This window comes from Canis lupus, chromosome 7 (assembly GCF_048164855.1).
Source record: "Canis lupus baileyi chromosome 7, mCanLup2.hap1, whole genome shotgun sequence".
NCBI classification, from domain to species: Eukaryota; Metazoa; Chordata; class Mammalia; order Carnivora; family Canidae; genus Canis; species Canis lupus.
In genome coordinates, this window is record NC_132844.1 from 13,913,533 (window position 1) to 13,938,578 (window position 25,046).

The 25,046-nt window shown below is 33.1% G+C and overlaps 1 protein-coding gene across 6 annotated transcripts in view; it reads left to right on the forward strand.

Moving 5' to 3' along the window:
* Positions 1–25,046, forward strand: part of ASCC3 (activating signal cointegrator 1 complex subunit 3) — a 335,529-nt gene that overhangs the window by 279,008 nt on the left and 31,475 nt on the right. The window contains exon 37 of one of the 6 annotated variants that reach the window (XM_072831971.1): positions 1,007–1,122. The exons of the other annotated variants lie outside the window; for them this stretch is intronic. Within the exon in view, the coding sequence (XP_072688072.1) occupies positions 1,007–1,015 (9 nt within the window). The 3' untranslated portion in view covers positions 1,016–1,122. Of the gene's footprint in view, positions 1–1,006; positions 1,123–25,046 lie in introns of those variants that run through there. 6 annotated transcript variants of the gene reach the window in all.

Below are 25,046 nucleotides of genomic sequence, written 5' to 3' on the forward strand. Positions count from 1 at the left end.
TGTGTCTCTGCCTCTCTATCTCTCTCTCTGTGTCTATCATGAATGAATAAATAAAATCTTTTTTAAAAAAATAAATAATTCATAATCCCTTAACTATAAACTTAAGTTTTTTGAAAGAGATCAGTGGACAAGTGATTTTTGTTTTGATTTGTTTATACATAGCACTGTGTGTACATTCTAGTACTGAGATATTTATGTTTGCCTTGTCGGATGACAGAGGATCACTTACCATCTAGCTGAATAGTTTTTGCCAAGAAAAAGATCTAACTAGTGATTAATAATTCTTAGCAAACTGTAGTCTTCCCACTGTGAGAAAGACTAACATGAATATTTTTATGCTGAGCCATTATACATATGGCAGAAGTCTAGAAGATTTTTTTTCTCCAGTGATGCATTATAAGCTGAATATCTTTTGATTTCTCGGCCCAAAGAAATAGATGTGCCCCATTCTCATGCTTACATGTATTCTAAAAAATTTTGTTGTTACAACCAAATAAAATGCATAGATATGATCTTTATTACAGTAGTAGTATTCATACCATCTGCATTTTATTTTAACATTACATTCTTCTAAAAAAAAAAAGACTCCATTTATTTTACAATGTTTTCCAGCTGACAGTCCAATAGAATATTAAGCATGTCTCAGAAATTTGATTATGTCAGAAAGTTAGAACTCATTTTGCTTAAAAAGAAAACCCACAAAAACAAAAAACTGGGAGGTAAGAGGGATTTACAAGTGTCATGCTCCTCACATACATAAAATTCAACATGTTCTTATGTTCTGTTCACTACTTTGTAATTCAAGGGAATAATGCAGTGTGGCAGAAGCATGATGGTCTCTGTTTTAAAGTATTTCAATTGGCAAAAGAGGATTTTCCATATATACAGCTTCAACTTATTAGATTTAGGTCCTTAATGCCATCTTTATAGGTATTTTCTGTTATTTATTAAACAGTGTCAGCAAATTTGTAAGACAAATGCCAAACAGGTGTCTTCTCCATTGTAGAACCATTGACTGAGCCGGCAACGTATTGCTCTTCTGCACTGAAATGCAGAAAGTGGTGTAACCCTGAACGACTTCTTCTGTTTTAATCAGTAAAGGAGGAAGAAAAGTGAGAGAGGAAAGAATCAGTAAGACATTGAAATAACCAATGAAAGCAACTTAAATCAGAGGAAAAGTGATGTGGGTAATACCAGTTCTTAAAAGCAGAGTAAGGTGGTGGTGGTGGCTGTTGTTGTTCACTGGAAATAGGGTGTAATGATTACTTAAAATATCTTTTTAAATAAAATTTCTAAACATATATCATATGGATTTCAAAATTCAAAGAACTTAAATGCTACAAAATACTTTTCGACCTCTGCTGAAAAATTTTTTTCTTTGATGATGAGAAGACTCATAAAGATCTTTTAGAGTCCTGGAGCCATCATCATAAACATCAGTCACCATTACATTATGGACATGTTCAAGTGCTAGGGAGTTCACTAATAAAGAGCTGATAAGAATCCATTCAAACTTGAAATGCTATTGGTAAACCATAAGCAGTGGTTCTTTCATTTTTGGAGAAGGCAAAAGTCCACAGATACTTGTTACATCAATGTGTCAGTAAAGTAAAGCTAAGTGAAATTAAAGGCCACAGATCCTTTATGTAACACTTGCTTAGAAACTGATTAAACAGGCTTACTTTTTGAAACAAGTAGTTGGTGGCTATATTTGAGAACCTGGAAATGTGTATATGAGTAAAATAATGTCATGCTGTACTCTAGAAGCTTAATTTCAAGTTAATTGCCCCATATGAATAGCAAATTTAAAAGCTTATTTTTGCCATTTGCGACAATGTAGCTGGACCTAGAGGACATCATGCTAAGTGAAATAAGTCAGACAGAAAGACAAATACCATATGATTTCACTATTTATGGAATCTAAAAAATAAAATAAACAAAACAGAAACAAACTCATAGAGGAAGTGAGCTGTTGGTTAATAGAGGGAGGAAGAGTTAGGAGGTCAGGCAAAATAGGTGAAGGGGATTAAGTGGTACAAACTTCCAGTTATAAAATAAAGAAGTCATGGGGATGTAACATATAGCATTGGGAATATAGTCAATAATATTGTAATAACTTTGTATGGTGACAGATGGTAGCTAGACTTACCATGGGGATCATTTCATAATGTATGAAAATATCAAATCACTATGATGTACATCTGAGACTAATAGGATATTGTATGTCAATTATACTTCAATTAAGAAAAAGAGCTATACTTTATACCCTCTGAACATGTTCTTTGTTTTCCAATGTTTAAAGCACCAGGAAATGCAAACTAAATTGAGGAATTCGGTTAATTTAGCTTACAGTATGTGATTGCCTATTATTGAAGAGATAGGAAGATAAAGAGAGATACAAATACAAATATATATACATATATATGTATTCCTATAAGATATTATGGGGTTTGAATATGACTTTAGCCATAAGAATGCTTGTTTGCTTTCTCTTGATTCACACAGAGCAGATGGATGCTTGACTGCCTGCTAATCCACAGCTGGAATGGTTTCAGCAGTTTCCACGTTGCTGGGTTAGAGTGGCTTTTCTAGTGGACTGAGAGGGCAGCAAAAGAGGGATATCATTATTCATCAGTATCCCAGTGGGAGCGCTGCCAGCAGAGATTAATTTTTTCTGTTATGCTTGTAAAACAAGCTCAGGTGGAGTCTCTAATCCTCAGGGCACGGGTGGCAGATCAAGGAAGATGCTACAAAGCTAGTTAATTTTCTGATTCTGGGGGAAACAGAAGCTCTGTTAGATGTATAAATACATGATTGCAAATTTAAGTAGCTCAAATCCAAATGGGATCTTCCCAGACATCTGGTACTGAAAATTTCTATTTTTCTTTGTTACCTTTAAATATAACTTCTTAAAAGTTTGCCCCGGAGCCAAAATATTGGTAACTCTAAATATGAGAAAGTAATTAACTGTATGAGTTAATAACAAAACGTTTAATTTTTACAAACATGAACAAAAGGAAAGCTTTCTACCTAAACAGGCTCAAACTTAGATGCCTACAGTACCTACTCAAATATATTATTAGGAAGATATAACATTAGCTATCTGATTAGCAAGGTTGTTTGTTTTGTTTTTTTGTATATTCAGGCTGTTTTTCAGTGGTTTATTTTTATTCTCCCAATTTATAATTGCCATGTGACACCTGTTTCCTGTATCTTATTGTGTGATGCATCCATATGTTTATATTTTTGAGCAGTTCATGTAGGCTTCAAACTAAAGTTAAGTGACTTTTAAAATAAACATGACAGAACTAATGCATTCATTAACTGTCTTAGGATTATCTTTAAAAACTGTTTACTAAGTTCACTACAAAAAGTAATAACTTGATTCAGGCACATGACATTTTCTTTTTGATTAATGGATAACATTTTGTGCCCAAAATAATGGTACTTTTTTTTTGTTTGGACATTTGCTTTTGTTTTGAGAAAATGACAGGAAATTTTTTGAAGCCAAGTCAGAAGACTAATTTGTTCATGAAGTCAGGCAGTATGACTTTTGGTAGTAAAATTGGTTATAACTACAGGATAAGTGTACTTCCTGAAGCCTTTCTGCCAATAATACCAAAAGAAGACTTTCAAAATGTTTTGAGTGATCCAAGCCCTGTTAAAATGAATTTATAAGCTCTCATTGTGTTTATTTTGAAGAGCAAGACATATGATCTGGGATATTAAAATCAGACCCTCCTGTGATGTTAGTCACCTTTCATACACCTTTCTTTTGGCTAAGCTTTGGATTTTTATTAATAGCAAGTCTAAATCTTGTTCTTCTACCAAGAGCATCTTGTAAGCTAAGCAAAGATAAACATTTTAAAGTGCTAAGTAGAAATCAAAAACTAACACTTCATAGAAGATTCTCCTACGAAATGGAAGATTAGTAGTGAGAATGAGGAAGGCTTTCCAATTATGAGGAAATAGCCAGAGGTTATAATATGGAATAGGGTAAACAAGTCTCACATAGGGACTAGAGAACTAAGGAGTCAGAATGAAGTCTACAACTATTTGTTAAATAATTTTTGAAATAGTAATGACTGCTAATAAATGTAATCTTAAACTTGCACCACACAAGACAGCTCTTGTTGTCAGTTACCTGTCCCACTCAGAAGGAAAGTCAGATATCTTTAAGTATGGTATCTAGCCTAAATAAGACATGAAAAAAAACACAAATCTGTAGTCTCTTAATTTTTTAAGTTTTTATTTAAATCCAGTTAATGTACAGTATAATATTAGTTTTAGGTGTACAATACAGCACTTTTCTATAGCACCACTCCACAAGTGCACTCTTTAATCTTCATCAACTATTTCCCCCATCCTCCTCCCAAATACCTCCTCTCTGGTAACAATCAGTTTGTTCTCTATAGTTAAGAATCTGTTTCTTGATTTCTCTCTCTCTCTCTCTCTCTCTCTCTTTCTTAAATTCTACTTATAAAACCCTATGGTATTTGTCTTTCTCTGACTGATTTATTTTGCTTACCATAATAGTAGCACCATCCATGTTGCAGATGACAAGATTTCATTCTTTTTTATGGATGAGTTATATATATAGAGAGAGAGGGACACACACACACACCCTACATTTTCTTTATCCGTTCATCAGTCAGTGGACACTTGGGCTCTTTCCAAAATGTAGCTATTGTAGATAATGCTGGTATGAACATTGGGGTGCATGTAGTCTCTTAATTTTATGTGTCCACCATGACTTATTCAGACTTGTCTTTTTCTTTTCTTTTCTTTTCTTTTTATTTATTTATGATAGTCACAGAGAGAGAGAGAGAGGCAGAGACATAGGCAGAGGGAGAAGCAGGCTCCATGCACCGGGAGCCCGATGTGGGATTCGATCCCGGGTCTCCAGGATCGCGCCCTGGGCCAAAGGCAGGCGCCAAACTGCTGCGCCACCCAGGGATCCCTTGTCTTTTTCAAATAGGCCTTGCAAACATTTGATTCTCTATAGGAAAATTGTTTCAAGAGCCAAATAGGAGTTAGTTGTTGGATCACTCCTTAATTTTAAGCAATACATTTCCAAAGCAAAATAAATTAGAATATATATATCTGAATTTTTCTGAAATTTTAAGGATATCTACATTTTTCTTCCTAATGTAGACTTTTCTTCATAACAGAATAGTTTATGTGTACTCTGACATATGCAAGCTACCATTTCTGTTAGTTTCCCCCTGAGAATCTAGATTTTTGCATTTCAAATAAATCAGAAGTTGCCTTAGGATATTTAAATAAAGTTTAGAGTAGAAACTTTCTACTTAAGTGAATAAAAGCAATAAAACCTAATACATTTTGGAAAATATCCTGAGCTGTCTCTCCATATTGCCATCCAGTCAATTTGGCTGACTCTCAGTATGGCTGATTGCTCTCCATACTATGGTACAGGTGTCCCATTTTCCGAAGTCTGGACTTCAGAGATGAGTTTGTTGATTTGACATCTAGGAATAGAATTTCTAAAACGTTAGAAGGCTTTCTGTATAAGCACTGACCTATTTTACAAGTTTTATAGTATTATGTTACGTTCTTTATTGTTTTTAATTTGCTAATACTGGCAGACTATCCTGAGGAACAACCATTTATAAAAAATTAAAGTTTACATTTGTATTAATAATGCTGTCCAGATAGAATTCTAAAATACATTTGAAAATATCCACCATATATTCAAATATGCAAATTTATATACCCCACTCTACCTTGAAATTCAGAATTTTACCAGTGGTGTCATATTCTCCCTCTTGGAAAACTGTTAAGACTTTCAGGTCGTTGAAACAGATTTAGCAGAGCATTTTCATACAAATGTATAGAATTACTCACCTGGCTTGTACATTAGGAGTTTTTAAATTCTGTATTTTTTTTAAGGTATAGAATTTGTATCACATTCAAATCTAATTGGGAGCTTTGTTACATTACTGCAGTAAATAAGTTTAGAAGATTCAAAAAAGAAGCAGTACTAGAGAACTGAGAATACTGGTCCCTAGAAGAAGCTACTTAAGTGAATCTACTTAAAAGGAAGTCTAATATTTTATACTAAGTGAAGAGAAGAAAGAAGAAAGTTTTATTGAAGATTTTGCCTTAAAAATTAAAAAAACTGTAAAGACAAGTTCTTTTACTTTTACTTTTATATTCAACAAAATTATTTGAACTTTTATTTCAGTTATTTGCTAACTTTGAAAAGCTGAAACAAGTTGATTTTGTGATGATTTTTTGAAGGAACATAGTTTTTCTAACATAATTATATGGACCAAGGTATAATGCCTTGTAATTTGGGTTTAACTTTTAGTACATAAATATAAGGAAAATAATTTTTCCTGAGATATACTTAGGACATCAGTTTTTACAATACCTGTCTCAGTACTTTGATATTTAAAACATTTGCTTCTGAGCACTTACAGTGTCATCATTCTTACTTATTTTTCTTTTTCAATTGTTCATCAGTCTAACTCAGCCTGACTCTCATTTGCCAATGGATTTGTATGTTATTCAAGTATCACCTTCATTGATTGATGAATTAATGCATCTTTTCCAAGATGTTTAGTTTCACTTTGCAATCATTTTTCTGTTGTTTTACATTGTATTGTTGAATTAATTTTGTACAATTAGACTGACAATGTTGTTGACTAATGACAAGGGATACATCTTCCTTGTTTTACAATAGGGTTACATCCTCATAAACCAATCGTAAGTTGAAAATATCCTAAGTCAAAAATGCATTTAGTATCTCTAAGTACCATAGCTTAGCCTAGCCTACCTTAAATGTGCTCAGAACACTAGCATTAGCCTACAGTTGGGCAGAATCATCTAACACAAAGCCTATTTTATAATAAAGTATTAAACATCTCATGTAGTTTGTGGAATACTGTATTAAAAGTGAAAAACAGAATAGATGTATGGGCACGTAAAATGATTCTTGGTGTACCATTTGTTTACTTCATGATCTCATGGCTAACTAAATCATCTCAATGTACATCTATCCTAGGCACTGAAAAGTAGGACCTTTCTGTTAACAAGTGATCTGCTCCAACTCCTCAGAAATAGTTCAAACTCCAGATGGTAGGCAGAACTCATTTTTCTTTTCTTTTTTTTTTTAATTTTTATTTAAATATTAGTCAATTAACATACAGTGAAATACTGGTTTCAGAAGTAGAATTCAGTGATTTATCACTTATATGCAATGCCCAGTGCTAATCGCAAGTGCCCTCTTTAATGCCCATCACCCATCTAGCCATCACCCACCCACCTCCTTCCATCAACCCTCAGTTTGTTCTCTTTCATTAAGAGTCTCTTATGGTTTGTTTCCCTCGTTTCCCCCACAACTTCCCATATTTTCATCTGTTTGCTTCTTAAATTCCACATGGCAGAAATCATATATTGGTCTTTCTTTGACTGACTTATTTCATTTAGCATAATACACTCTAGTTCTATCCATCTCATTCAAATGGCAAGATTTCATTCTTTTTGACAGCTAAGTAATATTCCATTGTGCATATATATGTATGTATATATGTATACATTCACACATACCACATCTTTATCCATTCATCAGTCAAGGGACATTCAGGCTCTCTCCATAGTTTGGCTATTATTGATAATGCTGTTATAAACATTGGGGTGCAATGTTTATAATCTATAAACATTATAATTTATAAATATCTGTCTTTGGATAGATACCTTATAGTACAATTGCTGGGTTGTAAGGTAGTTCTATTTTTAACTTTTGAGGAACCTCCATACTGTTCTCCAGAGTGGCTGTACCACTTTGCATTCCCACCAAAAGTTCAAGAGGGTTCCCCCTTTCTCTGCATCCTTGCCAACATCTATTGCTTCTTGTGTTGTTAATTTTAGCCATTCTAGGTGTGAAGTGGTATCTAATCATGGTTTTAATTTATATTTCCCTGATGATGAATGATGTTGAGCATCTTTTAATGTGTCTATTAGTCATCTGGGTGTCTTCTTTGGAAAAGTGTCTATTCATATCTTCTGCCTATTTCTTAACTGGATTATTTGTTTTTTGGGTGTTACATTTGATAAGTTCCTTTTTTTTTTTTTTTTTAAGTAGGCTTCACACCCAGTGTAGAGTCCAACACAGGGCTTGAACTCAAGAACCTGAGATCAAGACCTGAGCTGAGATCAAGTCAGATGCTTAACTGACTGAGCCACCTAGGCACCCCTTGATAAATTCTTTATAGATTTTGGATATTAACTCTTTATCAGATATGTCTTTTGCACATATCTTCTTCCATTCTGTAGGCTGCCTTTTAGTTTTGCTGATTGTTTCCTTTGTTGTGCAAGAGCTTTTTACTTTGATAAAGTCCCAATAGTTCATTTTTGCTTTTGTTTCCCTTCCCTCTGGCAACATGTCAAATATGTTGCTACAGCCAAAGTCGAAGAGGTTGCTGCCTATGTTGTCCTCTAGGATTTTGATGGTTTCCTGTCTCACATTAAGGTCTTTCGTCCATTTTTTATTTACTTTTGTGTATGATATAAGACAGTGGTCCAGTTTCATTCTTCTGCTTGTCACTGTCCAGTTTTCCCAATGCTATTTGTTAAAGAGACTACCTTTTTTCCATTTTCTCAAAGGTTGGTTGACCATAAAGGCAGCACCCATTTTCACTCAAAATAAAAAATGCCTACGATCTACCAAGTACTGTGCTATATATATCTTATCTCATTTTCTTCTCAAAATATAACAGAACCCTTTAGAGTAGATATTATCCTGTTTTGTAGAGAAATTTGAGGCTCTCAAACTTTAAGAAAGTCTACAAGAACATGTCGCAGAAGCAGGATTCACCCCAGTTCTGATTCCAAAATTGGGGTACTTTCAAGAACACCTTATTGTCCCTGTAAGGGGAATAGGAGTAAATACTAAATAATTCATCTCTTTTCTCAAAAGTGGCATCTTTTAGATGTGTAGTTTATATTTTGGTTTATTGTAGTAATGTAAAGCTGTAGAAGACTGGATAGCAGTTGAGAAGTGCAGCAGACCCTTTCTATAGGGGAACCCATTTAACACTTAGAGCGTTATTCTCTTTTTAGAAAGTCTCCAAAAGTTGTCCTAAGGGCATACAGCAAATGGAGAACACCTATTCAAGAAAATCTTCTAAATCTCAGGTTGTGGATTTGAGCTTCACTATTCATGTCCCTGCCACAGCGCAAGATATGACAGAAGTTTTGTTGAAGGCATTTGCAGTCAAAAAGATGGTTTTGCCTCTCCATTCTAAGCTATATTTTCATCTCCAATGGGCAGGCAATTGGCAACTCTCAGCTTCTCTCCCATACCACCACCACCAAATGTGTACTGCAGAAACTCTTTTTCAAGCAATTTTGGCCAAGAGGGATAATCTGTTTTTTTCTCCACCCAGCCCAGACTGGTTAGAAGCTGTACCTCAGACATGGCAAACCAAAAATAGGAGACTGATCACTCCTGTCTAGTTCACATATAGGGTACAGGTTCCATGCCGAGAGAGCCAAACTGAGAAGACCGGGGACATAGTTTCATTGGACAGATGATAGAGCATTCTTAGAGCACCAATGTACTCTGAAAGAAGTGGGCCACTAAGCCCACCCACAACTCTTCTCTGTATAGTAGCACATAAGTTCTGCCTAGAAGAAGAAGAACCAGAAGAAAGAATTCCACTCACTTTATTTGAAACAAAATGTAGGGTAGTTCATGCTTAAGAACATTAATATAACAAACATATGAATTATTATGCTCTTCTTTATTCTGTAAACCTCTATAACAAAATGAAGTTATTATAAAGTAATAACTTACAATATGGTTTTTAGTTTACAACCTATATAGATGTAACATGTATAAGAATAATAGTAATAAAAAGAGAGAAGGAGAAAATAGAACTATATAGGAATAATTTCTTGGCATCTCATTGTTATTTAGTACAAATCCAGAAGGGATTTTAATAAGATAAGATGCGTATTTTAAACCCTAGAGCAGGTACTAAGAAAATAAAATACAGAGTGTACAAAATCATTAGAGGAATTAAAATGTTACACTAGAAAATACTTACGTAATGTAAAAGAAGGCAGTAAAAGAGGAAGAGAGGAACAAGAAAGACATGACAAATAAAAAGAAAGATGGTGGATATAATCCAACCATATCAATAATAATATTATATATGAATGGAGTAAATAATACAATAAAAAAGCAGAGGTTATCAAACTGAACAAAATAACAAGATGCAACTACATGCTATCTACTGGAAACATACCTTACAATTAAAAATACAAATAGGTTAAAAATAAAAAGATAGAAAAGATACACCATGCAAACAGTAACCATAAAAAGGCTGGACTGTAGTATACTAATGTTAGTGGTTATACCAATATCAGACAAAAAAAAGAGTTTAAAACAAAAAAAAAATCAGTAGACACAAAAGGGAGCATTTTATAATAAACTTTATTATTATAATTTCTCATGATAATGTTATAAGAAAAGACTCAATTCAGAACTTCAAAATTCATTCTGTGAGGCTAGCATTACCAAAACCAAAAACACTACAGAAAAGAAAACTATAAATCAATATCTCTGATGAACATAGATGCAAAAATTCACAACATAATATTAGCAAACTTAATCCAACAATATGTTTTAGAAATAATTCATGACAATCAAGTGGTATTTATTCCTGGGATGCAAGGATGATTCAATATTTGCAAATCAGTCAACATGACACTTCACATTAACAAAGGAAAGAATAAAAGATCATGTCTATAAATGCAGAAAAAGCATTTGACAAAGTACAACATTCTTTTTAAAATTTTTTTTATTTATTTATTCATGAGAGACACAGAGAGAGAGAGGCAGAGACATAGGAGAGAGAGGAGAAGCAGGCTCCATGCAGAGAGCCCGACACAGGACTCAATCCCAGGACTCCAGGATCACACCCTGAGCCAAAGACAGATGCTCAACCACTGAGCCACCCACCCAGGCATCCCAAAGTACAACATTCTTGATAAAAATTCTCAATAAAGTAGGTTTAGAGAGAACATAATTAGCATAGTAAAAGCCATGTAAAAAAAAAAAAAAAGCATAGCAAACATCACAGTGGTGAAAAACAAAGCTTTTCTTGTTTTTCAAGAAAACATCAAAAAACAAGACAAGGATGTCCACTGCCACTAATTTACTCAGCATAGTCTTAGCTGCAGCAATCAGATGAGAAAAAGAAATAAAATTTATCTATCAGGAAGGAATAAAACTTTCACTATTTGCAGATGACATGGTACTATATGTAGAAAATCATAAAGACTCAACCAAAAAACTACTAGAACTGATAAACGAACTCAGTAAAGTTGGAGGACATATTAATGCCCAGAACTCTGTTGCATTTCTATACATTAATAATGAAGTACTAGAGAAATTAAGAAAATCTCATTTACAGTTGCACCAAAAATAACAAAAACTCTAGGAATTAATTTAACCAAGGATGTGAAAGACCTGTCCTCTGAAAACTGGAAAACGTTGATGAAAGAAATTGAAGACGACACAAATGGAAAAATATTCTGTGCTCATAGATTGAACCAATATTGTTAAAATGTCCATAGCAATCTGCAGATTTAATGCAATGCCTATCAAAGTACCAACAACATTTTTCACAGAAGTAGAACAAATAATCCTAAAATTTGTATGAAACCACCAAAGGCCTCAAATAGCCAAAGCAGTCTTGAGAAAGAAGTACAAAGCTGGAGGGTATCACAATCCCAGATTTCAAGATATATTACCAAGCTGTTGTAATTAAAACAGCATGATACTGGCATAAAAGTAGGCACACAGATAAACAGAATAGAGAACCCAGAAATAAACCTATGCTTACAGTCAGTCTACAACAAAGGAGGCAAGAATATGCAGTGGGGAAAAGACAATCTCTTTGACAAATGGTTCTGGGAAAACCAGACCACTTCCTGACATGATACACAGAAATAAATTCAAAATGATTTAAAGAGCTAAATGTGAGATCTAAAACCATAAAATTCCTAGAAGAAAACATACTCCATAATTTCTTTGACATCAGCTATGGAAACATTTTTTTACGTATGTCTCCTCCTCAGTCAAGGGGCAAAGCAAAAACAAACTATTGGGGCTATACCAAAATAAAAAGCTTTTGCACAGAGAAGGAAACCATCAACAAAATGACAAGGCAACCTGCTGAATGGGAGGAGATACTTCCTAATGTTATATCTGAAAAGAAGTTAATATACAAAATATGTAAGGAGCTTACAACTCAGCACCTAAAAAGTAAATAATCAATTAAAAATGGACAGAAAACCTGAATAAACATTTTTCCAAAAAAAAACAAACAAAACAAAAACAAATGGCCAACAGAAACATGACAAAACACTCAACCTCACTAATCATCAGAAAAATGCAAATCAAAACCACAATGAGATATCACCTTTCACCTGTCAGAATAGCTATAATCAAAAAGATAAGATATAATAAGAAATAGCAAGGATGTGGACAAAAAAGAAACCTCATGCACACTGTTGATGGAAATGCAAACTGGTGTAGCCATTGTGGAAAACAGTATAGACATCCCTCAAAAACTTAAAAATAGAATTACCATGTGATCCAATAATTCCAGTACTGGGTATTTACCCAAAGAAAATGAAAACACTAATTTGAACCCCTACATTTATCACAGCATTCATTACAATATCCAAGATACTGAAGCAACCCAAATGTCCACTGATAGATGAATGGATGAAGAAGATGTGGTATATATTCCATTGTGTGTATATATTATGTATACACAGGCACACGATGGAATATTACTCAGCCACAAAAAATATCTGAGATCTTGCCATTTGCAAGAAAATCTCATTTACAGTTGCACCAAAAATAACAAAAACTCTAGGAATTAATTTAACCAAGGATGTGAAAGACCTGTCCTAGGATGTGTTAGACCTAGAGGTGTAATGTTAAGTGAAATAAGTCAGAGACAAATACTGTATGATTTCATTCATGTGGAATTTAGGAAACAAAATTAACAAACAAAAGAACAGACTCTTACATATAAAGAACAAACTGGTGTTTGCCAGAGGGGAGATTAGTGGAGGGCCAGGATGGATCAAATAGAAAAAGGGGATTAAGGATACACTTATCATGAAGAGCATTGAATAATATATGGAATTGTTGAATCACTCTGCACCAAACCAATATAACACTGTTAATTATACTTCAATAAAGAGTCAATTCACCAGGAGATAGAGCAATTAAAAACATGTCAAAAATCAATGTCTCATACAGCAAAAGCTGGCAGAATTAAAGAGAGAAATAGTTCAACAATAATAGATGGAGACTTCAAAGCTGAACTTTTAATAATGGTAGAACAACTAAATTAAGAATACAGGAGATATGAATACTATAAACCAACTAAACCTAATAATATTCCACTCAACAATAGCAAAATAAATACATATTCTTCTCTCGTGCACTCTAACATTCTTTTAAATAGACCATCTAATGGTCCTTAAAACAAACCTCAGTAAATTTAGAAGGATTGAAATCGTAAAAACTGCTCTCTGACCACAGTGGAATCAAAGTATAAATCAATAACTAAAGGAAATTTAGGAAATTTACAAATGTAGAAAGTAAACAACACACTTCTAAATAACCAGTGGGTCAAAGAAAAAATCACAACAAAAATTAGAAAATACATTCAGATGAATGAAAAGAAAAATACACTATATCAGTATTTATGAGATGGAACTAAAGGATTTTTTGGAAATTCATAATTGTTAATGCCTATATTAAGGAAAATCTCAAATTAATAACCTAACCTTCTGGTTGAAAAAGAGAAAAGCAAGCAGAAGGAAACAGAATAAAAATTAGCGTTGAAATCAAAAGGGCAATAAGAAAACAGGAAAAGAATCAATAAAACCAAAAGCTGGTTGGTTCTTTGCAATGGTCTACAAAATTGACAAATCTTTAGCTAAACTAATAAAATAGGATATTCAAGTCACCACAAATGTATAAGGGAATGTTATAAATAACTGCATGCCAAACAATTATATAACATTGGTGAAATGGACAATTCCAAAAAAGACACAAACTATCAAAATTGACCCAAGAAGGAATACACACACACACACACACACACAACAAGGAAAGAATTTGAATTATTAATTTTAAAACCTCTCACTAAAAAAAGGCCAGGCAGAGATGTGAATTCTACCAGATGTTCTAAGAGTTATTACCAATCTTATACTATTTCTTTCAAAAATATAAGAGCAAGAACACCTCTCAACTCTTTCTATAAGGTCGGTGTTACCCTTACACCAAAACCAGATGAGGACATCACAAGAAAAGTACAGACTAATGTTCCTTGTGAATGAATACAAAATTCCTCAACACAATGCAATCCAAATCTAGCAGCAAGTAAGAGGATTATACACCACCATGACCCAGTGGAATCTATCCTGGGAACGCAGAGTTGATTTAACTTCCAAAAGGCAATTAATGTAATTCACCTATTAATAGGAAAAAAAAGGCACAAATCACATCATCATCTCAATAAACACAGGAAAAATTTTATCAAAATCCAACACCCTTTCATGATGAACACATGACCTCAATAAGGTAAGTAGAGAACTTTCTCAATCTGACAAAACACTTAGAAAAAAACCCACAACTAGCATCATGTTAAATGATGAAAAACTGGATACTTTCTCTCCAGGGTCAGGAACAAAGCAAATTATGTCCATTCTAACCATTTATATTCAACATTGTACCAGAGACTCAAACTAGGGCAACTAGGAAGAAAAAATATTAAAGGCATCCAATTTGGAAGAAAAGTAAAATTATTTTTATTTGCAGATGAAATGACCTTCTATATAGAAAAGCCTAAGAATTTATCAAAGTACTATTAGAGTTAAAAAGCAAGCTTAGCAAGGTTTCAGGATTCAAGATCAATATACAAAAATCATTTGTATAGATATACACTAGAAATGAACAATATGGAATAAGTTTAACCAAGGAATAAGTTTAACAGTTGAACGCTGTTGAAGGAAACTGAAGATCTAAATAAGTGATGAGATATCTCATGTTTGTGAATTGGAAAACTTACTATTGCTAGGTGGCAGTACTCTCCATAATCATCTACAGATTCAACAAAATCCCTGTCAGAATCCCAAATGACTTTTTGGTAGAAATTGAGAAGTTTGTACTATGATTTGTATGGTAATGCAAGCAACCCGTAATAGCCAAAACAATCTTGAAAAATAAGAGCAAAATTAGAGGACTCACATTTCTTGATTTCAGAACTTACTACAAGGTGAGTATAATCAGAATAGTGTGGAAGTGGCCACAGGATAGACATATAGATGAATGAAATAGAACCAGAAGTGCAGAAATAAATGTGTACGTATGACCGATTAATACCATGGTGCCAGGAGAGTAAAATGGAGTAACAAATAACCTTTTCAATAAAAACTATTGAGATAATTGGATATATACATATAAAGGAATAAAGCTGGACTCCTTCCTCACACCATACACAAAAATTAACTCTAAATTGATCATAAACCTAAATGTAAAAGCTAAAGCTATACTACTCTTAGGGAAAAAAAACATAGTTGTAAATTTTCCTCTTCCTGGATTAGGTGATGGCATTTTAGGTAAAACACCAGAAGTGCAAACAAGAAAGAAAAGGAAAAAGTGGACAGATTGGACTTTATCAATAAAGCTTTTGTGCTGCAAATGATACCATCAGAAAAGTGAGAAAATAACCCATTGAGTGAAAACTTTGCAAATCATATATCTGATAAAGCACTTACATCTAGAAAATATAAAGAACTTTTTATCTCAATAATAAATAGGTGGCTCCATTAAAAAATGGGCAAATGATCTGAATAGACATTTCACCAAAGATGTACAAATGGCCAGTAAGCACGTAAAAAGATGCTTGACATCAATAGTTTTTAGGGAAATGCAAATCAAAACCAATTCATACCCATGAGGGTCATTATTATCAAAAGGACCGACTATATAGCAAATGTTAGTTGATATGGAGAACTTGGAATGCTCATACCTTGCTAGTGGAAATGTAAAATGGTGTGGCCACTTTGGGAAAAAAAGTTTGGTTGTTCTTCAAAATGTTAAGCAGAATTACCATGTGACACACCGTTTTCATTCCTAGATATATACCCAAAGGGACTGAAAAATTTCAGACGGAAACCTGTACACAAATGTCCGTAGCAGCATTATTCATAATAGCCAAAAAGTAGAAATGAGTAGATGTCCATTTACCAATGACTAGATAAACAAAATGCGATATATCCATAGAATGGGTAGCCATTGGTTCTCACAAGATAGCTCTACTACTCATTGGTTTTCCCCCTTTCTTGTAGAATTTTCTCAGTAGTTCTCTTGATACTGTTTCTTGAAATTTTAAAATAACTTTTTTAGCTTAAAAAATGCACTCCTAAACATGTAGTTACCATAGTCTGGGGAGAAGAAACCTTTATTGGGTTTTACCATCCTCCTCAAATTACCATCTTATTTCCTTTCTTCCATTCACTGACAAAATAAAAATCAGTATCTCAACCTATTTCCATTTCTTTTCCATCTGTTCATTCTTTATGTCCTATAATCTGGATCACTCTTGTTTAAACTCTTCTTCAGAGGTCCTAATTACCCAGTGCTTTGATATCCTTCATATCTTTGATATTTTGACAACATTTGACAACATCATTTACTTCTTGTTAATAATCTCTTTATTTTTAAGAATGCACTTTCACATTTTATCAGGTTCTTTTTCTTATAGTTAACTGGCTCCTCTTCCTGTACCTACCTCATAGTTCTGCAAACTGTGAATGTGTGAGATAAATTGCCCTCCTTAATGCCAACCATAAATTGTTTATATATCAAAATAGACTGCTTTCTTCAACATTTATTATGCAGTTTGAATGAAAATTAAAAAGCTATAGTGACAGAACATTTTCAGTATTTTCTCCTTTTAAACTATAATCCTTGATCACAAGAGTTACTATTTTAAAGAGAATTTAACATTTTTATTTGAGGTATAATCAACATACAATATTAGTTAAGGTGTACAAAATAATGATTCAGTATTTGTGTATATTGTGAAATGATCACCACAGTATCTCTAGTTTATATCTGTTACCATATATAGAAAACTTTTTCTGGTGATGACTTTTAAAGTCTGCCTACCTTTAGCAACTTTCAAATATGCAATATGGTGTTATTAACTATAATCACCACGCTAAATATTATATCCCCATAACCAGCTCCTGTCTGGATTCTCATCACTCCATTCCTATACAGTCTCCTAACTGATCATCTTACTTTAGTTTCTCCCTCCTCTTTAATCCACCCAACTCATCCCTGCCAGTTTATCTGGTTTAAAGGACCATTTCTGCCCTTAAAAATCTAAACTTAATTAAAAAGCATTGTTTCCTTAACCTAGTTATCAAGGCCTTCCTCTTTACCATACAATCCATTAGGTTTTTGCAAATCCACCTCCCCCTTTCTCCTGATGAACCTTACTCTCACCTTTAAACATACTGAATATATACTCAGCTTCACACCTTTGCTTATGATTCCCACCTGGACAATGTGTCTCTAACATTCATCCACCCATCTTGCTTTAGCTCCCTCTTAAAATATTCCATAATTCAGAATTAGCAGTTATTACTACTTTTTCTAAGTTCAGGACACCAGCATTTATTTCACCCATTTGTCAGTCACTCATGTATTGTGATTATTTCCTGTATATTGGCCTGTTTTGATATTTCACTTATAGATTTGTTTAACTTTTTGTGTATATTTTTTTTCTTTTTTTTTTTTTACTAACTCCTGGAAGAAGAATATTCAGTAGACATTAAATAGAAGTGTTTTAATGTTTCCACTTTGGGTTATATTTTTGTTCTAGTATTTCCATTTGTTTGTTTTGTGTGTAATAGAATCTCACAGCCTGTAGAAAGGCAAATTATAAAGAAAGCCAATAATAAATATGTGAAGTTTTAAAGGCAAAAGCAAGATAATAAGAAAACTTGTTTAGCTTTTAAAAATAGATCGGAAAGTGTGACATTTAACTGTACCCAAATACTACATATTGCTACTAATTTCACTTATTCTCTTTTAGAATTCAAGCATGACAGCCTCAAAATTTTATTTTTTAAGAGAAATTTCTAAATATTGTTAAGCTATAAGACATTTGTATTACATCCTCAAAAACTGAGGAATTTTTAAGTTTCATCAAAGAGCATTTTTTAAGGACTTAGCTATAAATCCTGGGAAATAGAAGTTTCTGATGGAATTCTTACCACTGAAATTATTTTAAGCATAACAAAGTTACTGGTATCCACTATTGAAAGATCCCTTAAAATCCAGCTGTCAACCAGGTGGTCATTCTTAGAATGGAAAGAGTAAGATGTTCTTGTTCTTGTTTTTGTTCTTGTTCATATTTATTTTTTGCAAGTGATTCTGTGCTTGCCTTAATTGGTTGAAGGCCAAACATAGTCCCTAAGTTTAAGACATTGATACAAATCAGACATATACACTCACATAAGCCTTAAAAGGAAACTTACATACATAGAGCAATTACAATTATATCCATCAGTATTTACATTTTTGTTATCTGCTTACAATAAAATTATTTGATACTTTTTCTTTATGGAGCAAATTTTGTACATGTTGGATAAATATTTTATCATTGCTTAATTAACTAGATCTTAATTTTATCATTTTCCCATAACTTTTATAACCAAGGGCTTTTTTTACTTTTTTCTTCAACCTGGAATGTTTTTAAGTTCATTCCTAGTATACATTTTACTGAACTTTGAGGTCATTATAAATTACAGATAAGTCTACTTTATAGCAGTCTTTTAGTTTAGAGATTTATTTAATACAGTAGTAAAGTATTTACTCAGTTTGAATAATTTTAATAAATCTACAAATTATAAGTATTAGAAACTATATATATTTGAGTTTTTTTAAAAATTCATACATATCACATTTAGTTTTTTAGTGTATTAATGACTAAGGAATAGGTAATCTGATATAATAAAGATAAAAATATGGAGCAATAAGAAAATATTTCTTATTCCTTAATGTATCTAGACCTGGCTTGGTAAATACCAGATTATTTTTCAAATATTGTTATAAAATGTATACTATACCATTAATTAATACTTCAGAAGGGCACAGAAACTAAACTGGGTCCCTATCAGGGAAATTTACTGAAATGGTTTTTCTACAGCTTCAGTGGCCAAAGACAGCGCTGGAATGTGAGAAACTAATTTTGGTTTGTTTTAACGCCTCAGAATGTTACAAATTAATCAAGTGCTACTTAAAGTCTAGAACTCATTAACTTTATAAGTTTTACTTTTCCCATGACAGAGATTAAGTTATAGCATAAAGCTTCTTTAGTCTCTCACATTGATCAGGTTGCCGTCCCCACCGTACAAGGGCCCTCCTACCTGCCATTTAGTGAATGCAACGTAGGCAGCGATGTGTGCAGTGACATAAAAGTACTAGTTTGCCCTTACGCAACACTTACACAAGCCACGCATGAACCCATTCTGACTGTTGCTTACCACTGCAATTTGCTTAGGTACAGCAAATATACATACATATATACATATACACCCACTCAAACAACATCCACTTATGCATTCACTAAAGAAAAAGCCAAAGTAGATTGTAACAAGCTTCTTATTTTAAGAAATCTAACAGATAAGCTGTACAGCCAACGTATTTAAGAGCCACAAGGATATGTAAGACTTTTATGTTGAATAAAGCTACCAGAGCCCTAACTAAACCCAAGTGCCAGCCAATCACTGAAAGACATTTCTCAACAGTGTAGATATGCCACATGTTCTCGGGAGAACAAACAAAGTAAGTTAGTGATAAGATGGTGTGAACAAACCATTGTGTAAGAGTATATAGCCCCAAAAACTTAAAATCAGTGTAAATATACAAGCAAAATGTGGTAGCTTTACATCCATTTTTTTTAAATGTTTTACTTTATGTGAAGAGGCTGAGTTTATGGCATTTGTAGAACAAAATGAGATTTGTAGTGAAAAGGGAAACAAAATAAAATCTATTGAGTGAACATCAGGGCCCATTTGATGTGATTATGAAAGATGTTTCTTTAGTCTGTTTTTTCTTTTGCAATCTAAAAACAGTAGCAGGGGGTTGCAAGCAGAGTTCATCATAGGTTGTCAATCACTGTCATTTAACATTTGCAGGGGAAGATGTCTTTATTCAAGGACAGCTGGGCAAATCAGAGACACAGATTTGCAGTTAGTAGCCTGTCCAGCCTCCACTAAATAAACAAGGACAGGGCAGACAGACCAGCCTCTCACATAAAAATATAATGGACTCCACTGACCTCACTGCCCTCCATTCAGCTTCAATCCCAGTTGCATAAAAGCTTCACTGCCCACTTTCAATTTCCTTTAATTACCTACATGATGTAGATAAGAAAATGAACCTCACTTATAGTCAGTGATCACACACAGGAAATTAACTAGACAAGTTGTTTAAAATTAGAGGAGTAATTTGGAGGTAAATAGAGTGTCCTACTGAGGAAAAAAGTGGCTAGAAAAGGGTTTTTGTTTGCTTGTTTGTTTTTAAGCAGGGATTTTGATTATTTTACTAGCTCTCTCTGCTGATCCTAGGATTGCTGTTTTTTTAATCAATCTAAACTGAGTAAGAAACCTCCTTTGTAAGTATTCTGAAACAACCAGAATAAAATACTTGAAGGAGATAAGAGCTAAGTGGTGAATCAAACATGACGCATTCTAAAGAGCTTAGAAAAATTGTGAACTGGAATTCCAGGAATAAATGATCCTGGTTTTTGCAGGAGAGTCTGGCAGAGCAAGTGAGGATTAACCAGCAGTTGTCTTCAGTCTTCATTTCAGATTGTTTCTCGAGCCCATAATCAAAGCACGCGCACACACACACACGCACACACAATTAAATACCAAGAATATTCTTTATCTATTCTAATAAATCTAAAATCAGTATTTTCCATTTTATTCTTGGGATTCATAGCACTTGAGTTTTAATTAGAAAATATGGAAGTGTTTCAGAGTAACATAACTGTAATACTTCTTTGGGAAAGTTGTGCTAGGTGTGTAATGTAAATCATTCATTCCTTTTCCACAGTGTTTTTGAGTTAGCTCACTAAGGCACACTGAAGAGAACATATTTCCTTATCACACACTGATGTGCTTTTGTGAACATTTCATTAAAATGGTTTTAAAAGAAACCTAATTGGAAATTGGAGATTAAAGTCTGCAATATCAAATCTATGGTTCAAGAGGATACGATTCCTGAATATTTTACCTGTCTCTTGTAGCATGAGAACATTGTCTTTCAATTGTGTTTTTGGTAACACAATTACATAAAAATTGTATGATTACTTGTATGAAATGAATGTGCCACTACTGGTAAAGTGTCAGTAAAAAAACAAAATAATTGTGTTTCCTTGAATCATATTTAAGAATCCTAATATTTTTAAAGCCAATTAATTAAATGTTAATTTAGTTAGTGAAGTATATTTACATAATTGGCAACAAAGTTTTACAACTGAAAACTGTAGAACAAAACTCAAATAATTGAATATTAAACTCCAGCTAACATCCTTTATGGTATCAGAAGTGGGGATCATTATTATAATAATTCCTAACATTTATACCAAGTCTTACAATTTTTGAGTGTTTCATAAACACTATCCCACCAAATCTTCCCACCAAATCCCAACTTAAGGTAAGAAATTGAAAATTTAGGGAGGTTTGGTTACTTTGAGAAGGTCACATAGCTTACAAACGGCAGAGCTGAAAATCCACCTGTTGTAACACTTCCTAAATCCAGTGTTCTGTCTACCACCTTACACCATCTCATACCATCCTCATGATCTACAACATTTCTGAGGGGATTAATTACTTACTACATTCTTTGGGTTCCCCTTTAATTCAAACACTGGAAGCAGAAAAGGAGAGGATCCTCAAAGGAAGTAACTACTTTTGATGAGACCTCAGTTATGGAGAATTCTTAACTACAGAAACTATTATTGTTTTGATATTTTATGAATATTTATAAATTAAATACCAACTCCTTTGAAGATCTCAAAAACATTGCACATCTCAAATTTAATTATGAAAACTACATTACTTATCAAAAGCATATATTAAATAATAAATTCTATGTAGGCATTCTAGATTTCTGTGTTTTCCTCTAATAACTCAATATCTCTTTCGCAATGCAAATTTGAACCTTAGCGTATCACTCCTAACATTCTTCATCAAAAAAAACATTTTTTTACATTATTTCAGTCAAGTCTTAAACTCCTCAAAGTTACCTTACCTGACCCACTGTTTTTTGAACCTCCCTTCCCTTATACTTCCCCTCCCTTATACTTCCAGTTGTCATTTTACATTATTTGTGGTCAATTCTGATTAAGGTTTAGCTCCTCCACTGGACTATAAAGCTTTGTGAAGGTAGGCGATCATGCCTCTGGTTTTATTCACCATTGTATATCTAAGTACTTAATGCGTGCTGAATAAAAATTAGGTAAACAAATGACTCAGCATACTAAGACCATGTCTGCTGTAGTAATACATTATTTACTTTAATAAAAATTAAAATTTATAGATTTTTGCCAAGAAATTAAAGACTCCTGAGTTTAGAAAGATTGCTTCGTGCATTGAGAAAAGTCACCCTTGCATTAAATTTTTTAGTAAGGTCACTGTTTTTGGGTAATACTGCAGTAAAGATCTGATGGTTCCCTTATTAGAAGATCTCTCTTCTGCGCAACATTTTTTCCAACCTAAAATGTACTCAGCTGTTAGCAGACTCATGTGATACTGATACTGCTGGCAGTTAGCAAATTCACAATCCTACTGAAGCAGGGGATTAAAGCAATAAATCGGGTAATTCAAGGAGAATTGGCATGGTTTGAGAACAGTGGAATCACATCTTACATAGAGTTTAGATTCTAAAGTAAGCAAATACAACAAAAAGCACTGATGATCAAATTTACCTGAAAAAAAAACAAAAGTACAATGAGCATGATTATAAGTCATCAGTTCTGTTCAGTTACACTGCTTCTCTGTGAGTTCACCAACAGTTTATGTTGTTAATTTGTCTCTGTCTCTCTCTTTCTCTGTCTCTCCCTCCATCTCTCTCTCCCTCCCTTCTGTTTGTGCATAGCAGGGCAGTGAGAGAGGGAGTATATAATCAAATTTGAACAAGATTGTACTGAGGAGAGTAGATGACTTAGATAATACTATTAGTGCTTTTAGCCGAATTCTTACTTTCTGTATAATTTTTCTTTAATTGAACTATGAAAATAATTTGTAAGCCTAATCCTGTTTCCTACATATTCAAAACCTAGAAAGCCAATTCAGTTTGCATTATTAAAATAACTATTTGATTTTCTTCTGCTAAAAGATCAGAAGTTGTATTTAATGAATAGTAGAAAGAAATCTAAATATGAATAAAATGTTAGACCATGAAACAGGTTTAAAGTTGATTTCTTCTCCTTCCACCTTTACCCAGCTATCTGAATTATTGCCTTTTTTTCCCCTTTAAGTGTATTTTGCATGCTAGACTGAAAGCTCCTACCCACTGAGTGTTCCCAACTTCTCTGCTATTAATAGCGTCATCATTCTCTTCATCCCTGAGGCTTAAACCTCAGACCCCTCTTTATCATATTATTTTTTCTGCATGGAATGCAAGGAATCCCTCTCCCTCTGTCCTCTCCTACAAATTGTTCTAAGCCTAGAACAAACACTATCTCTTTTGGGAAATTTTCCAATACACCCAGCTCACTCCAGTGCTCTTCTCTGAATAATAGTATTTTATTTTACACTCAAAATAATTATGTATATAAATTTTCCCCCAACATTATTTTAAGTTCCTTAAATGTAAAAGGTCATGTTTTAGATTTCTGAGCCATCTTCTTTCTTATATGCTATTCATTTTTTCTTAACTACTTGGCAAGCCTGGAATAGGTGGATAGTCATTCATTGGGATTTGGATGGAGCCCAGATATATGAAGATGAATCAGCCATCACGTGATGTTGCTTTAGTCCTGAAATCACCTGAAATCAAAAATAATATAACTGTCATGTATAACTGGTCCTTCTTTAGCAGATGACTTCAGAGAGAACAGGCAGGAAAGAGCTGAAATGATATGTGAAAGGAAAACCAACATGACACATAGGGGCAAAAAAATTAGTAATTGCTAATATGTCAGCATACACTTCTTAAATGAAGCAATCCAAAAGATGAAGATAGTGTTTAAAATAGTGTGGGTTAGCTGTGATTTTTGACGAATACATAGCAAAATAAGATGAAACATTTTAAAATATTTATCTAGAAAAAAATAAAATAAAAAAATAAAATATTTATCTAGTTTTCAGTTAATATTTCAGATATTCATTTAAAATATTTTTTCAATGTAATATATTGAATCAGTTGAAGTTATTTTTAAACATTTTTTTAGTCTCTTGGACTCATGATTTTCCTTTCCACTATAGGACCTTTGTATATACTGTTCCTAGAACACTTTTCACTTCTCTCTTCATCTAGTTAATATCTGCTGATTATCTCTATCTTAGCTTATCTGCCTTTTCCTTCTGGAAGCTTTTATGACCTTCCTAACTCTGTCAGATTTCTTAGCTAAAAACTCTCATGCTTCCGTGTGTTTCTTCTTCATAGTTCTTGTCACCTTATCAAATTTGCATTTATTTTTGTGATTGGTTAAATATTATATGTTTTTCTCATAAGGCAGATAGTCAACAAATATTTGTTTAAAAGAATTTATTCCATTTAGTTTATGAAATAAGAATTTGACTATTAATATCGTCTGAATTTTTGTCATAAGGATATAACTATCTTTTTAGTGAAGGCATAGGTTTCTGAAATTGTAAGTCAAACAAGAAAAGATGAAAACCTACATGGGTAGTAGAATACTCTGTTTCATATTATTGAATTCCAAATAATATAATTG